The 18,138-nt window shown below is 41.5% G+C and overlaps 1 protein-coding gene and 1 long non-coding RNA gene across 4 annotated transcripts in view; one reads left to right on the top strand and one right to left on the bottom strand.

Annotated features, from left to right (window-relative positions):
• Positions 1-18,138, top strand: part of IRF7 (interferon regulatory factor 7) — a 44,819-nt gene that overhangs the window by 12,044 nt on the left and 14,637 nt on the right. Inside the window, exons 3-10 of the mRNA XM_073604915.1 lie at positions 903-1,065; positions 2,012-2,252; positions 4,977-5,074; positions 5,582-5,633; positions 9,641-9,814; positions 12,047-12,229; positions 14,367-14,525; positions 16,786-17,181. Coding sequence (XP_073461016.1) covers positions 903-1,065; positions 2,012-2,252; positions 4,977-5,074; positions 5,582-5,633; positions 9,641-9,814; positions 12,047-12,229; positions 14,367-14,525; positions 16,786-17,181 — 1,466 coding nt within the window. The remainder of the gene's footprint in view (positions 1-902; positions 1,066-2,011; positions 2,253-4,976; positions 5,075-5,581; positions 5,634-9,640; positions 9,815-12,046; positions 12,230-14,366; positions 14,526-16,785; positions 17,182-18,138) is intronic.
• LOC141112278 (uncharacterized) overlaps positions 1-18,138 on the bottom strand; it is a 151,899-nt gene that overhangs the window by 124,934 nt on the left and 8,827 nt on the right. For all 3 annotated transcript variants that reach the window (XR_012236561.1, XR_012236560.1, XR_012236562.1), the window contains exon 2: positions 898-1,020. This is a non-coding gene — a long non-coding RNA (uncharacterized lncRNA). The remainder of the gene's footprint in view (positions 1-897; positions 1,021-18,138) is intronic.

Raw genomic sequence — 18,138 nt, 5'->3', positions numbered from 1 at the left:
CCGTCTTTATCCAGCGATGTTGCAGCAGTGTCTAAGCTGCCCGGGACGCACCTCCTCATTGGCTGAGACAGCAGCGTGGTGTGATTGGCTCCCGCTGCTGTTAATCAAATTCATTAAGCCAATCAGGAGAGAGGGGGACATAAATGGACACAGGGAGCTGTAACTCTGCTCGGGTGTCCCCATAGCAAGCTGCTTGCAGTGGGGGGCACTCAACAGAAGGGAGGGGCCAGGAGCACCGAAGAGGGACCTGAGAAGAGGAGGATCCAGGCTGCTCTGTGCAGATAAATATAACATGTTTGTTATTTAAAAAAAAAAAAAAAAACAGACTTTACAATTGCTTTTAAGTGAAGACTAGCCAAGTGTTGCTAATTTCCAGTCAATGAGAGAATTTGCTATATAATGAATGTGATCAGAACCTGATTTTCATGCTTGCTATACCTGATGAAGGATCTTAATAGATCCGAAACATTGCATTTTTTGTTACGTTGATGTCTCCTTGATAATTTTTTTTTACACTCCTAATAAATATACAAGGTGCTGCAGGTTGAACTATTTTTGTTTTATATATAAATAATATATAGAGAATATATAGAGAATAATAATATATGTATAAATATATAGAGAATAATATATAGAGAGAAAAAGAAGATAGATTGCTGCACAAAAAAGTGAAAAAAGTTACATACTTTCCATGTTATGCATGCTACCTTGCATAAATATTCTATTTGTGCAGCAATCCCTCTCCTTTTTCTCTATATACGGCCCGTGGGAAGGCCTGATTGCTTTGCACTTGCACCTGCCGTGATGCACCTCACCCTCTTCAGTATTTGATATATATAAATATATTTATATATAGTATACTGTGTATATATAATATAATGATAACCACTGTTATACCACAGGTGCCACAATAAAGAGCGATTCGGTCCTTGGCTCCTTCGTCAGATCAACCATAACCAGTATGTAGGTGTGCGTTGGTTGGATGAAGGCCGCACACTCTTCCGCTTGCCCTGGAAGCACCTAAACATAAGAAAGGTTGATGAAACGGATTATGCAATATTTAAGGCAGGTAGCAGTATGAGACACCAGTATTTTGGATTTTGCTCAATATCTATGTGAACACAACTTGCATTTAGCTCTTCATTCACTTAGGAAAAAAATAACAATAATTTTACGATCATTCATTGAAGGACAAATTTCCTCCAGCCCACCTAAAAAAAGATATCCCAAAGTGCAGCATGCTGATGTAATTGTTCTGTGTCTGAGATGGCATCAGTCAGGCCAATATCTTGGAGCCCCTTCAATTGCATACAGAGCATTAACGTGTGCAATATTTTGTGTCCTAATGTGCATTGTGTTATAACAATCCAATTATTTAGGCCCAATTATCACTGTTGTGCTAGGTTACTGGGATTAATACACGTTGCATTAAGGAAGCCCATTCATTTAATGAACCAAATAAGTGTATGCAGGAATTCAACAGTGTAGTGCAGAATAATGTGTTGCTGCATGTAGCACTGCAGTGCAAGTGCAATGATGAGAAGGTGCATTGATGTGCCATTCATAATGAATGGTACTGCATTGCACAAATGCATGTAATTTTCTTGGGACTCATTCACACTAGTGCATGGTGGTAACACGTAGTAAGAACACCTGCTATTACACAATACTCCAATGTATGGCAACATATAATGCACAGTGCAGTGTGTTGTGGTCCCATTCATTTTGATGGGACCACAAAATGGTCCCATCAAAAATGGTCTCATTTGGAAAAATATGCCCCTCACTGGCCACTGTATATTCTCCTCTGAGCCCTATGACACTAATGTGTCCGGCAATGACTAGGAGTCAGCAGTAGGAATCACAGCAGCCAGCAGAGGGAACCACTATTCCACCAGCCTGGGTTGACAAATCAGATCAGAGCCAGAAGTTCTGACACACCTTTAAGCTACACAGGTTCATTCTTGATTTCCCTCTTTCCAATATCACTCATTTTTTTCCCATTTTACAGGCATGGGCTATTCAGAGTGGGAAGTATAATCCAGAGTGTGAAGACCAACCTAGTTATAAAACCAACTTTCGCTGTGCATTAAAGGCTGTCTACTACAGGGACCAACAGAAAATGTTCACTGAAGTTAAAGATAATTCAACCGATCCACATGATCCCCATAAGATATTCAAGTTCAATGGTGTCCATGATGATTCTCCCACGACTGTAGATCCTTCTGCTGTATCTCATTCAGCCAATGAAGGTATGTTTGTTTTACAAAAGCATTCCAGGGGAACTATCTTATATTGTGCATTATATACATTTTCAGTGTGGCGATGTTATAAACAGTATGTATTACTGTATATGGCTTCTAGATAGTATAGAGAACAGGAGGAACACAATAGTAGTACAAAAATAATAATAAGCTACTGCATACCCAGCAGTGATCCACACAACATATTCTTCACTGATGAGGCCTAATATTGCCAAGACATGTCCATATATCAAAGTAATGATAACACTCAAGGGGGGCATGTTTATAAATCAGCGTATCTTACATTTACCCAACATTCACTGCAGGTGAATTTTCCTGCTGCTTATGTTTACATTATGTGGTTACTGGTGAATGTTTGATGAAAGTCACATTCACTACTTTATAAATATTCCCATAGGTAAATCTTCTTAATTATATCAATTTTAACACAGCCTCTTGTACAATTCATGGTACCTTCAGCCTGTTCTCAAAGCCAAGCTTTTATTCAAATGGACACCATGTAATTAGTACTCAGAAGGCTTAATCATTCTGGATACTGGAGACAAAAGATAGGCATGATTACAGGGGTGGACCATCCATTAAGGGCGCACGGGCGCTGCCTCCCCCTTTTCAATACCTGCTGCCACCCCCTATTCATGCGTCCGGCCCCGTTCAGGATGCCAGGCACATGAATTACAGTGGCGGGGGTGTTTTTTTGAAGCACCTGATTAGAGCCAGAGGCTCTAATAGGCTTCAAAATAGGGTGGGCTTGTGGTGCAGAGCATTGCGCTCGAAGCCCACCCATGTGTGTTGTGTTAGAAAAGCAAATGAATATTCGATTTTCTAACACTGAATCGCCTCTCCGCCAATCAGGAAGCGTGGGTCTGATACCCACTTCCCAATTGGCTGAAAGGACAGACAATCCTATTGGATACCTAGAAGGAGGAGCAGGGAGATGCACAAGAGAAGGAAGAAAGAAAGCTGCCGCTCGCTGGACACACTGCCCGCCAGCTTCCTAGATGGGGTAAGTGGGGGGCTTTGATGTCCCAACTGCCCTCCCGGGGGGTGTTTGTTTCTGTCCCCCCCCCCCAAAATAAAAAACTGCCAGCTGCCACTGGGCATAAATGTATTGAAATTTATCTGGTTCAGCAGGGACCAGACACATTTCAAATCATGTGTGGCCACTGCAGTTGAACAGAAGTCGATCACTTTATCAGCTGTTGCAGCCAACAGTGCTGATCAGTGTATTCTGATGATGGAGCGGGGGGGTGAGTCTCCCTGCTGTCAGAATACAACAGTGGAGTGGAGAGGATTCCCCCATCCTCCTTGAATGTGTGGATGGGTGAAACCTGCTTAAAGTGATACTAAAGTCTTGTTTTTTTTTTTTTTAAATAACAAAAATGTTCTACTTACCTGCTCTGTGTAGTGGTGTTGCACAGAGCAGCCCAGCAGATCCTCCTCTTCTCAGGTCCCTCTTCGACACTTCTGGCCCCTCCCTCCTGTTGAGTGCCCCTACATCAAGCAGTTAGCTATAGGGGCACCCAAACTGAGCCACTGCTCTGTGTCAATTCAGACACAGAGCCATGGTCCAGCCCCGTCCCCTTTCTCTCCTCATTGGCTGGCTGACTGACTTTGATTGACAGCAGTGGGAGCCAAACGCGCTTCGCTATTGTCTCAGCCAATGAGGAGGGGAGTCCCAGGCAGCCGAGACACTCTTGCAACATCACTGGATCTAGATGGGGCTCAGGTAAGTAGTAGAGGGGTTAAGGAGGGCTGCTGAACACAGAAGGTTTTTTTATCTTAATGCATAGAATGCAATAAGATAGAAAACCTTCTGCCTTTACAATCACTTCAAGTTGTAAGTGATTATACCTGATACACCCGGTTTAAAGCATATGTAACCCCAATCAAATAAATTTTAATTTGTTAATGCCCTTTTCAATATTTCTAAATCTGCAGTTTTTTTTAATTAAAACCTGGAAATCCTGCCATGAAGGTGCTTGTACAGGCACTTTGTTTTATACAGTGACAAATATTCTGTCCCTTTCTCCCATTTGTGCCTCTGCATTGTCAAACTGTCATGCAGGTTTCTGATGGAGACTACAAGTCTAAATACATTTCTTCAAGCATGGTCCAGTCACCATCAGAAGACCTGTCATGTTAAATGTCATGCAGCCATCGCTGGAGTATATTTATGTAGACAGGAAACGGTTGTAGGAAATCACCAGCACTGAGATACAACAACTGATAAAAACTGTGAAAATACATCTGCTAGGAAACTCTCCATGATACCCCGCAACTAACGATTGACTTCTGTACAACCAGCCTGTCGGGTTTTTCCTGATCAGTGCTGCTGGCATATCTGGCAGCACTGATCGGTGTATTCTGATGGCGGGGAACTTTCCTCACTGTCAGAATACAAAGGCTCAGAGGGAAGGATTGAATGTGTGTGGATGGGGAAACTGTGTCTTTAGGACTGGTAAGCTGCAATGCTATCAGTTTTGTTGCTGATTTTTGGTTCAAATACACTTTGATGTAAATACAGCATCTTTTAAAATCGTTCAGTTTATGTACACTCCTGACAGTTATTTAACATCCTTTATTATTTTTACTTTACTAAACTGATTCTTCATTTACAAATATATACTTTACTATGGCACTTACAAGGTGCTAATAGCCTACTGTATATACATATACTGTACATTTTTCATCTAAATGTGTTTTTTTTAACAGTTGAAAATTTTCAGAATGAGATGCTTGATGAAGACTACAGACTGCGTATAAGCCCAGATGTTGAGCGTTCCACCCCATTTATCAACAGGCAGGAATCGGTGAGTTCTGGCCAACAATAAATTGGATACAACAAAAAGCTTATTGCTTATCTTTAATGCAGAAACGCTTCACCTGCATCCTACAGGTGAATGTAGCCAAATTCCTAGGCATTTACCTGCCAGAGGATTAGTACTTTTGTTCACATAGTATGGTGATCTTGCGGTACCCCTGTCAAACTGTACGGCCAGATTCCCCACATCCACTTCAGCAGCACAGTTTGAACACAACCTAGGGCTCCTAATTGGACAATGAAGGAGCAACAGCACACGTATTGGTTCTTATTTTACTCACTTTGCCTGTATGTTCTGTTTCATGTGACATACAGTATGCACTATAGAGGAGCAGTGGCTAGGAGTTCTGTCTCTGCTGTACAGGAGATTGCAAAAGCCCAATATCATTTATGCCACTTGCAATTAAAATACATATTTTAAATAATTGTATAGTTATATTGTTGTGTTTATCTGTATGAAGTTCAATTATAATAATATATATATATATTGTTTTAGGGGGACATTGAACAACTGCTTCGTAATGTTTCTTTGGACTCAGATAAAAATGGTAAGTAATAAGTTAATCGATCATTTATAATTCAGCAAATTATTTTTATGCTGTAGAGTAATCAAACCTCCCAACTTTCTGAAATGATAGCAAGAGACACCTTTTATCATACAGTATGTAGAATAAATACGCATCCCTGTCACAGCCTTGGTTACACAGACCACACAGATCCAATATGCAGAAAATGATAAGCTAAACCACACAATTGCTTTTTTGACCTCTATTTTTACTTTATGTTGGCTTTTCAAAAAAGGAAACACAGTAATATAGAGGTTGGATGGAAAGTTTAGTGCAGCATAACACTTTTGCTAGTAAAATAGTACATTTTGTATAGAGATGTACACATCAGACCAAAAAGAGGGACAACTGAGGATGCACGCGGGACAGAGGGATTTGGTCTCCAAAAGGGGACAGTGCCTCTAAATGAGGGATAGTTGGGGAGCTATGGATTTATTACTGAGTAACAAAAGGAGAAACACAAAACCAAACAATACTTTTAGCAACATATATGGTAGCCATCAGGGGTCCCTTTATGTCTTTATTTTGAGACCTTATCTCAGTATAGTTGGATCAATGGAGAAGCTAGTCTTCCCCACCGTTGTTTGACAAAGCAGAAGAATGAGAGTTGATGATAGAATTTTTACAAAATACATTGCTAAACAGATGATTAGGGTACAGAGCCTGTGATGTATAACTGTTTTATAGTCCTCCCTGACTGATATAGCTGTAACATAACTCATTTCATATGCTGAATGTGAAAAACTCTGCTGAACCCATACAGAACAGACCTAATGGGTTTTGCTTTGCAAGGGAATTCTCCTTTAGCTTAGTGAATGAGGTGAAGTTTTACTGACTTCCATCATCCAATTACCTGCAAGCAAAAAACACTTTAATTGGGCATTCTTTGTAAAATGAACTTTCACCACATTCACTAAGAGTAAATTCCCTTCCGAAGTGAAATGTCTCTTGCAAAGTAAACCTATTTGCCTTTAGTAAATCAACCCCAATGATTGCACCCAAATTTTTCTGTATTAGCGTCATATATTCCTTTTGTATGAAAGAGCTATGAGTGGAATACATTTGTTCTCAGAGTTTGGCTCTAACTGTTTTTGGTATAATAAGCAGCGTTTTTGGAAAAAAATAATGCATTGTCATCATTAAAGTGTTTGTTACCCTAAAAAAAAAAAAATTGTCCCCCTGTAGCACCTGAAATACCTGGCTGATCCTGCCTGGTTCTGCCTTCCCCCCTGTAAACTGACCACAGTTTATCATGGCTGCTGTGCCCTGACACTGTGGTCAGTTTACGTGCCTCCGTCATCCGCTGTGTCTCCTGTCCTCTCCCCTCCCTGCCTGTCAGCTCTGTATCCATGCCCGCCCCCTCCCCTCCTGCTGCTAAAATTACAGTTTGAATTCACACTATCTTCTCGGTTTATTAATATAATCTGCCACTGTGGTTGTGCCTTATATAAAAAAATGCAGCTATACACCTGTTTTTAGAACGCCACTTGGCGCTCATGTGACCGGCTGGCTCTCTCCTCCTCTCCTCCTGACTGACGTCAGTGGTGAAATTTCAGCCCCGCCCGCTGCAGCTGTCAGGCCGAGAGAGGAGAGAGTCGGCCGGTCACGTGAGCGACGTGAAATCAGGTATATAGCTGCATTTTTTTTATAAGGCACAAACACAGGGGCAGATTACATGGTTAAACAGTAAGGATTCATTTGTATTAAAAAAAAACCATCAGGAATTCTGTTTAAATCAGCCAAGTATATTCCAGGCGCATCAAAACAAGGTGTTCAAAGCCTTACAGTCCATTTACTTTAAAAACAAGCTACAGCCTGCAAGCATGCTGTGTAAAAGAATCCTTGCTGTCTGTGTGGAAGCAGTGGTCTCTCTGCAGAGTTTGGATATACCCCCTGCTGAGTCAGAGCTGTCCATTCAGCAGGAAGTATAAGCTAGCTTTAACTCAACAGAGGGCATGTCAGACCTCTGCATAAAGACCACTGCTTCAACATAAGGGTTCCACTCTGCAGTATGCTTGCAGAGGACAAACATTTTTACTGTAGCATGTTTCTAAAGCAAATTATGCACTGTACACACGGTCGGATTTTCCGACGGAAAAAGTGCGATCGGATTGTGTTGTCGGAAATTCCGATCGTGTGTGGGCTCCATCTGACTTTTTCTGTCGGAATTTCTGACACACAAAGTTTGAGAGCAGGCTATAAAATTTTCCGACAACAAAATCCGATCGGTTAAATTTCGATCGTGTGTACACAAATCCGATGCACAAAGTGCCACGCATGCTCAAAATAAATTAAGAGACGAAAGCTATTGGCTACTCCCCCGTTTATAGTCCCGACGTACGTGTTTTACGTCACCGCGTTCAGAACGATCGGATTTTCCGACAACTTTGTGCGACCGTGTGTATGCAAGACAAGTTTGAGCCAACATCCGTCGGAAAAAATCCATGGATTTTGTTGTCGGAATGTCCGACCGTGTGTACAGGGCATAAGACTTTAAAAGCCAAGTTCACTATTCTGCAATAAATGCACATATTTTTGCAGAACAAAATGTGCATTTATTTCTTGCACAGGAGTATGCAGAGCATTGCGCCCATGATCAGTGGATTGCAGGGGCAATGTCAGGCTCCTGCAGACTTGTCCTCTGGCTTTTTGCCCGTACCAACGTAGGGCCTTCTGTTAGAAAGCTAGAGGACATGTCAGTGGACTGTGAGGGCGCTCATCAGCACCATCAATCCATTAAGAAGTCCAAGCTTGTAGTTTTCTCATTCACAGATTTCTGTGAATGAATGACATTGCTGTGTGGGTGGAGCCTCGAACAGCCCCACCATTTTCAAATGTGGGAGTGGGTGTGGAAAGAAATACCCCCGCCCGCTGTCATAGGGAGGGGGGATGAGGGGCGCAGGGAGAGGTGCTACAGCATCTTACACCTGAAATATGGGTATAACATGCTCCAAGAGGTGAACTTCTCCGTTTACACCTTTTGCTTTGATGCTCATGGAATGTATTTAGCCAATTTAAACTGAACAATCAGTTGGGCATTAAAGCACCTCCCCAACACTTAAAGTGGAAGGGGAGGGAGTGCCGACAACAGCTGGGCCATAGGAGCCTATGGGTGACATTATGGCCCTGGGAATTTACAGCTGTCAAGTGCTTCCTTACATAGTGGAGCCAGAGCTGCTTTGTAGTTTCCTGACTGTCGCATTAGGTGGTCAATACTGCTGACAAGTGGATGGGGCTGTGCTGCAACAGCAAGCCAAACATGCTATTTATATAACAAAAAATTCCTATTCATCTGTCAGAAAAATTGCAGTATTGCCTCCTAAATGCCTGTGAGCTGCTGCACTACTGCACCGGAGATTGCTTTTCAGAGGGACGGCAAAAGACACAAATGAACACAACTCTGGATTTTCTCAATACGCCTTTAGATATATTTTGTAAACATAGACAGTGGTACCTGAATTTGAGTTGGTGCCAGCCTCTTGCACTCCCTGTACAGTGGCGCAAGGTGCTAATCGGTTATGCTGCAGTGCAAGGAGCACACTGACAGGAGGAGAGAGCACAGTGACAAAGATTAGCTTATCAATATACTGGTTTTCCTTGCAATGTACAGTCACAAGTGTTACTGAATTGCAGCAGAGAAAAATCTGATTCTCTGCCCTGCCAGACAATGCTGTGTGATGTGACAAAAGCTGTGCAAATCTCAGAAATGGATCCCAGAACAGTAAATACAGATTTCTAGCTTTTTTTTTCTTGAGAAGTCACTAATCTAATTTAACCCCTAAACAAAGGTTTCACCCACCCCACTGTATTGAGATCATGTAGTGCCAAGATCCTAGCACAAACATACTCTGCAGTTATTGAAGTGTTATTAAAGAGTAACTGCTAGGATGCTTTCTTTACTGATCACCAAAAATAAAGGCGCAAATAATAGCAAAATTCCTGCTCCACTGGTTTCCTGGAGGCATCACACATCTCTCTGTCTTTTTTAGGTGCGCAGCAAGTATTCCAAATCCCTCAGGATGACTATTCACACAATATACCAAGGGTGGATCAGGTTTTCATAGATCCCGTACACACGCCATATTTAGCTTTGGAAGAGCCATATAATAATGGACAGGAACGACCCTTGTCAAGCAACCAGAGTCAATTGTTTCATGACCCATGTAAGTAGAGTGGACTGCTCAAAGCCAGAAATATATAATGTGCCTTGTAGTGATGGTATTTTCTGTTTATGGCAGAATATACAGTGCACTGAAAAAGTATTCACACCCCTTGAAATTTTCCACATTTTGTCATGTTACAACCAAAAACATAAATATATTTTATTGGGATTTTATGTGATAGACCAACACAAAGTGGCACATAATTGTGAACTGGAAGGAAAATGATAAATGGTTTTCAAAACTTTTTACAAATAAATATGTGAAAAGTGTGACGTGCATTTGTATTCAACCCTCCTGAGTCAATACTTCGTAGAAGCACCTTTCACTGCAATTATAGTTTCAAGTCTTTTTGGGGATGTCTCTACCAGCTTTGCACATCTGGCGAGTGAAATTTTGCCCATTCTTCTTTACAAAATAGCTCAAGCTCTGTCAGATTGGATGGTGAACAGCAATTTTCAAGTCGCAGATTCTCAATTGGATTTAGGTCTGGACTTTGACTGGGCCATTCTAACACATGAATATGCTTTGATCTAAACCATTTCATCTTAGCTCTGGCTGTATGTTTAGGGTCATTGTCTTGCTGGAAGGTGAACCTCCACCCCAGACTCAAGTCTTTTGCAGATTCTAACAGGTTTTCTTCTAAGATTGCCCTGTATTTTGCTCCATCCATCTTCCCATCAACTCTGACCAGCTTCCCTGTCCCTGCTGAAGAAAAGCATCCCCACAACATGATGCTGCCACCAACATGTTTCACGGTGGGGATGGTGTGTTCAGGGTGATGTGCAGTGTTAGTTTTCCTCCACACATAGCATTTTGCTTTTAGGCCAAAAAGTTCAATTTTGGTCTCATCTGACCAGAGCATCTTCTTCCACATGTTTGCTATGTCCCCAACACGGCTTCTCGCAAACTGCAAATGGGACATCATATGGATTTCTTTCAACAATGACTTTCTTCTTGCCACTCTTCCATAAAGGCTAGATTTGTGGAGTGCACAACTAATAGTTGTCATGTGGACAGATTCTCCCTGAGATGTGTATCTCTGCAACTTCTCCAGAGTTACCATGGGCCTCTTGGCTGCTTCTCTGATTAATGCTCTCCTTGCCCGGCCTGTCAGTTTAGGTGGACGGCCATGTCTTGGTAGGTTTGCAGTTGTGCCACACTCTTTCCATTTTTGGACGATGGATTGAACAGTGCTCCGTGAGATGTTCAAAGCTTGGGATATTTTTTTATAACCTAACCCTGCTTAAAACTTCTCCATAACTGTATCCCTGACCTGTCTGATGTGTTCCTTGGCCTTCATGTTTACTAAGGTTCTCTAACAAACCTCTGAGGGCTTCACGGAACAGCTGTTTTTATACTGAGATTATATTACACATAGGTGGATTCTAGATTTTAGTTAGGGGTATCAGAGTAAAGGGGGCTGAATACAAATGCACGCCACACTTTTCAGATATTTGTTTGTAAAAAATGTTAAAAACCATTTATCATTTTTCTTCCATACCTGGTTCAACAAGCAAGGTCCCTTTGTTTGTATTGCCCCATTCATGGCAAAACACAGCAATACATGAAAAATCTGGTAGTGGAAAAAGATTAATAAATACACTTACATTAACCCCAGCTCCTGTACTAAAGGATGTGATGTCACATTCCTGATGAGACACCAGGGATTGTTGAGTCCAAATCTCACTAGATGATGGGCCAGCAGAGTGCAGGAGCACCTTCTCATGAAAATTGGGCTACACAGCAAGAAGTGTGATGTCACATGTGGAACACAGGGGAAAGATATGTATATTTATTCAATTTTCTTCTTTGCTTGTTTTTTATTAATGTATTGCAGTGTTAAGACCCGGGGGGTTGCCTTAACACTGCAATACATTAATAAAATAAGCAAACCTTGTGTTTTCAGCATGGTTTGCATGAAATCTTTTTTAATAACAGGTATATTTTAGGGGTAGTTCATGATTGAAGACCACTCTTAATAATTAACTGGCATATATATACAAATTGCACAATCCCCAAAGGTGTAGCAAGACACTTGTTTAGATATGGGACCTTCTTTTCACCCCTACACTATCCAGTCTTGTTTCCTTGTTAGGCCTTATTGTGAAGCTGCATTGCATTCAACTAGATACATAATTGTGTGGTCCATGAGAATGTTCCTAATGTTAAAGGTAATTAATTATGGAAAGATTTCTTATCCAGAAAAACGCTAACTGTTTAATCTAACTGTAGATTCACAATATCAAGAATATGACCTGTATCAGAGTGGACATATTGAGAACCTTGCAGCATTTGACCGGGTCTTCCAACAAATACCTGCATGTCCCCAACTGCAGCCAGCACCACCAGTGAGCAACTTTCAGGAAACTGGATTTAGTGAAGTGCAAACATGCCAATATGTTGTCCATCAAGAAAGTGAGTAACATAGCTATGGTGATTACTGTTGACCTCTTCTGTATTAGTAAAGTTGAGTAGATAATTGGACAAAACGTTCCATCCATTCATTCTACACTAACAATTGATTTACCTAGCAATTGATTTTACCTGCTAAGTACTAGTAAAACTTCCTTCACCAAAAATTCTCACTCTATGAACCTATTATGGCCTTTATAAATGGGATTTCCCTTTGCCACTGGGTGCCACCTCCTTTTTTTTATGGTTTTAAAGGTTTAAAAAGGAAGTGAAGTCTGGAAACTGTGTTTTAAGGAAAGGAGTAGCAAGGACTAGTCACCAGTATTGCTTGTGGTCTCCCTGAAGCTCTTCTTCCCCATTACTGACTTGCCATGCCTTTTTCTGCACTGTGTCTGGGTGGAGGCTGCCATCTTGGTAGAGGCAGAGCTTTGCTTCCTCATATCAGAGCCTTTAGAAAGAAGGACATTGGGCAGCACAGTAGGACATCACCACATTTTACTCCAAATCTCCCGAGACAGCAGTGTCTTAGAGTTACACTTCAGATATACAACTATGACATTGCAGGAACAGGAGTTCCTAGGCACCTCACATACCAGGTAGTTCATTGCTTTTTCAGGAGCAATTAAAGAGAAAAAAATAAATGTTATTTTAGAGTACTGCTTGGGCACAACTGACATGTCTAAATGTTCCCTTTAATATAGCAAATCTTTGCTTTTTGTATTCAGGTCCACTTTAAATTATAAATAATTATTCCAGGGATGACATAAAGACATTTTGGATCATTTGCGATCACTAAGATCCCTTGACTACCTCTGTTAACTTTTTATGCTGCTGATATAGAACACCTTGGTTGTGCGATCCAAGCATTAAGTGAATGCTTTGGTCACAATACCCCTACTTAGTGGTCTTTCTTCCTACCCTCTATTTCCTCACTTGGCTGTATTAGTACTAACATCCTCATATGTATATGTCATACCCTGTGATACAAGAGTGTGGACCTTTGAGGATGCATGAAAGAACCGTAGTTGCTGAGCTATATCACTTGGACTTTTTACTTTATACCAATTAAGAACATGTATTCACGTTGTCCTATTTGACTGGTTTCTCTTGATATTCCGGTGCCCACGTGGGTGTTGACTGTGCATGGGCATGAAGCTATTACTACAACTATCTTCATGAGTCCTGATAAAGCTTGAATGAGAAATGCATTGAACCATGGGCAATATTCAAATGTATTTTTAACCTGTAGGTAATTCAGCCATGTAAAGTATGATATCACAATTTCCTTAGTGGATATCACATGACTTGCAGCCCAAAGTATAATTTTTCCAACACACAAAAGACTGCTGTGCAATTTATTAGTGTAATAGAGCATAATTCTACAACCCAAAAAAACAACAGTTATACTTAAAAATAGGCCCAGACAGTCTGTCAGTCCAGCACCACTTTATTAGTGGTTTACCTTTCTATCCTGACTGTAATAATGGATAATAATTACATGGACAATACAAAGGTTTTCTCATCGGAAGATTAACCTTCACCCTCTCTGGTGACAACCGTAAGATTTTAAATTTCTCATCACTTTGTCTGCTAAAAATGGTCACTAGGACCAATAGAGATGGTGAATCTCCTCAGTGGGGAGACAGAGAGCAATAAATACCTGACAGAGGTTCTAAACTTTCCCTACGCTTTGGCTAGAGATACAATTCATAAAGAACTAATGTGGCTGTTGAGAAATAATGTACACCAGCAATGTCCAGTTTACAGCTTCTGGGCCAAGATCCATTATGTAGCGTTCCTCTGATACTAGCAGGGTGCAAAGTCATCAAAGTGGTTTATTGGCAGCACAGTGTATATTATCAATACTTTGATTAAAGTATTGCAGAGTAACATTACGGGACAGCACAAGACATTTCAGCAGCTACAACAAGAATCCAGTTCAGTAGTCAAAGCTGCTCCTTTGTACTTTCTGTTGTAAGTGTAGGGCAATCTTTGGGAGCATGAAGTCTCATGTGGTACTTACTTGAGCATTTGGCACCCCATATCCCTGTAATTATGATAGTTTTCATTGAAAAGGTTTGTACAATTGTGATGCATATCTGAAGTGTGTTTTTACACATCGTATGCGTTTTTTTGACAGGTACACAGCATATGATGAATGAGGAAGCCACCACCTTTTCCCCTAATTATACCTGTAACAATAATGGGAACATGAGTGCAACGCAGTCCCCACAGAATAACATTAGTACATTTAATGACCAAGAAACCGCTTCTCAAGAAACTGCAGTTCATCAAGCAAGTGAGTAGAGATCTACAGAGAAATCATTGATTTTGTTATTCTATTCTATGTTCTAATGCCGCGTACACACAGGCGGACTTTTTGACCGGACTGGTCCGAAAAACTTTCCAGTGGACTTTCGACGGACTTCCGACGGACTTTCTAACGAACGGACTTGCCTACACACGATCACACCAAAGTCCGATGGATTCGTACGTGATGACGTACACCAGACTAAAATAAGGAAGTTGATAGTCAGTAGCCAATAGCTGCCCTAGCGTCGGTTTTTGTCCGTCGGACTAGCATACAGACGAGCTGGGTCCGGCGGAGTTATGACGTAAAGATTTGAAGCCTGTTCCAAATCTAAAGTCCGTCAGATTTGCGACTGGAAAAGTCCGCTGAAGGTCCGGTGAAGCCCACACACGATCGGATTGTCCGCCGGATTTGGTCCATCGGCGTCCGTCAGACAAGTCCGACCGTGTGTACGCCCCATAAGTCTCCTCAGTCCACAAGAGCATCTTAGGTGCCATGCCAACCGGCCAAGGCAATGACAATTTTGCCAGACTGCACTTGGGCTCATTAATATTACAAGGAAGGGGGCATCAGTGATTGCAAGTAAAGAGCATCACTGCTTTTTCTGTGTTTTGTTTTTCCCCCAAAGTGTTAGCACAACTCTGGAATGCTCACTCACCACCTGACATTTCTTTACACTCTCAAAGTTTCTACATGTTCAGAATTCATTCTGATGCAAAGTACTTTAGTATGTTAAAGCGCTAAACAAAAATAACCTGTTAATGCATGGAACAAACCTCATGTCATAGCAGCATCTTAGGCCTACAACAAGTAGCAGGGCTGTGAGTCCTTTGAACATAGGAAATCTTCTTTCAAACAACTAGGGAATATTCAGTTTGTAAAAGGAAAGTGGTCAAGGTGCAAATGTGATTGCAGTTTTTCTTTGAGAACTACAGAGACCTCTGAGCTCACCAGGAGGCCTACATCAATGGTTCAGAAGTGCCCCATTGCAATAGCCAAGTTGTCAGGTAGTTGTCTTGGTTGTCTTGGATAGCAGAATGCTTGTTTACTTTCTCCTAAAGAGTATTTACAGGTACTTTAATAAATGTAATGATCACTTGCTAGGCCTGCATATTAAGCAATATTTAATAGTGTACTGACTAAGTATTGATTCTGCTATAATTTCTATGTGTTTGTTTATACATGGGTCATAGATGCAAATATCTACACTATGATTTGGCAACCCTGAGCAACAGGACCCACCTTTTTAAAGAGAAGTGTGGGAGTCTAAAAAAAATAAAATAATTCATACTTACCTCTACACCAAGAACTGCGTGATCAAAGACTGCTGATCGCTCATTTTCATTCTTAAAAGAGAAGTTTTTTTTGTTGCCTATTCATACTTACCTAGGTGGATGCAGCATCAGATCGATGCTGCATCTGTCCCCCGCCACCTCTTCACTGAGAACCGAGCCACCAAATATCACCGATGGCTCGGTTCTCTCACCTCCCCGAGCAGAGAGATGCTGCCTGTCAGTCAGAATCTCTCCTGCTCTGCTCCTTCACGCTCACTGGAGTGCTGAGCAGTGGAGGGGCGGGGAGGGGCCGTCTCAGCCTCACTGAGAGGCTGAGACAGCCATCAGTCCAGGCACCTGGCAGATCCAGACTTACTAAGTTGGGATGGCACGCTGCCTGGAATGATTCCAGTGACATCAGCAGAGAGTGGACTTCAGACCGCTCTCTGCTGAAAACGGGTCACAGGAGTGCAAAACAGATTGCACTCCTGTGACCCATAGGAGAAGCCCAGCCAAACAAGCTCAGACTGGACTTCTCCTTTAAGCGAGCAGAGAGCCTGTGACTGTCAGTTACCACTCTGTGCTCTGCCGCCCCAGTGCTCAATGGAGCGTCGGGCTGTGGAGGGGGCAGGAACAGCTGGCTCTCAGCGGTGTGTTTAACTGGCTAATCTACCTGCCGGTCAGGCATCTGGGTGGATCCCGAAATTATGGTTGGGATTCCTGCACAGCCTGGGCCGGCTCTGTGACGTCAGCCATCAGCTGGCTTTAGTGGAACTAACTGCACTCCTGTGGCCCACAGGTAAAGTAAGACCAAAAGAGCTTGGACCATACTTCTCCTTTAAAAGTATTCTAGACAATGGAACATACAGTAGGGGTATCTACCATCTGAACATAGCAAGTGAATAATTGCTGTACATATAATATGTGTTATAATACAGCTTGAACTGCATGAGTGACCACATATTCTATTACAGGTACCATACCAAAACTAACATCCTGGGAAGCGACTGTGTTCTATAGAGGAAAAGAGGTTCTCAAGCAAAATGTATCAACAAAGTTTTACATAACCCATACAGGATGCGTTCCTCAAAGTGAGGTCGCAGATATTGTCACCTTCCCTTCTACTAGAGATACCCTGGTGAATCAGTTGCAGATCGATTATACTGACCAAATTCTAAATTCTGTTGGAACTGGACTTTTACTTGAGGTTAATCCTGAAGATTATAAGTTGTATGCCACAAGAATGGGCAACGCAAGAGTGTACTGGAGCATGTCGGAGAGCCTGGAAACCAAGAAGAGTGTTTCAGAAGAGAAGAAGTTGCATAGAAATTTTAAAACGGGAATATTTGATTTCAACCAGTTTTGGCGAGGTAGGATCAAGACTGAGTATGTTTTTGGATAGAGAATTGCATAGATTTTTGGTTATAGACGATAGCATGAATGCATTAAATTAATTTGCAATTGATCAATCAGGATACATTTACAGATGCCCAGATTGTCAGAATAAATGAAATATTTTAAACTCAGCAACTCGTATGACTCCCTATAGACTATTTATATATTTTCTATACAGTCGGCTGTTTTATCAGCTGTTAAGCCCCTGATCTGCCATATCCTTAAATTAAATTTCTTATCTCCACAGATATTCAACCTATCTGCTGTAAGTGGCTACTGTATTGTATTGCTCTGCATTTAAATACATGACAAACTATATGGGATTATATCACCCCAACAATAAAATATACAATATGCTGCATCCCCACTATGTACCAACATAACTGCATGTGCAGTGTGTCCCTAGGCAATTTCTCCTACTTTAATATGACACTATATCACCCCAACGATCGAGCCCTCCTCCACACCCTGCCTACCTTTTTCTCCCCACAACATACTCCACCTAATGGAGAAATCTTCCCAATTAAATAATGGTACCAGTGCATGGAAGCATGCAGAGCAATTTATCGGTGGTGATCTGGTTAGTGCCAGGATGCTTCATAGGGACAAAGTGCTGTAGCTGGGCAGTGATCTGGGGAAATGTGTCTAAGACCTCATACACTCTATACAACTTTTGTTGTCTGATTTCCTTTAGATTTACCAAAACCATGTAGTACAAGGGCCTGCCTGATTGCATACAAAATGAAACTCTTAAAGTTTGACCTCCTATTCTATGGTTTTGGTAAATCTGAAGCCAAAAATCTACAGAAAATTGTATAGTGTGTATCCAGGTTACTCACAATATGAAAATTTTCATACAACAGAATACAACGTCAGAAGTAACGTAATGTGTTGAATAGTTTCGTATGTATTCTTTCGTTCCTGAGCATGCA

Source organism: Aquarana catesbeiana, linkage group LG11 (assembly GCF_042186555.1).
Source record: "Aquarana catesbeiana isolate 2022-GZ linkage group LG11, ASM4218655v1, whole genome shotgun sequence".
NCBI lineage: Eukaryota > Metazoa > Chordata > Amphibia > Anura > Ranidae > Aquarana > Aquarana catesbeiana.
This window is presented reverse-complemented; position numbering and strand designations above follow the sequence as displayed.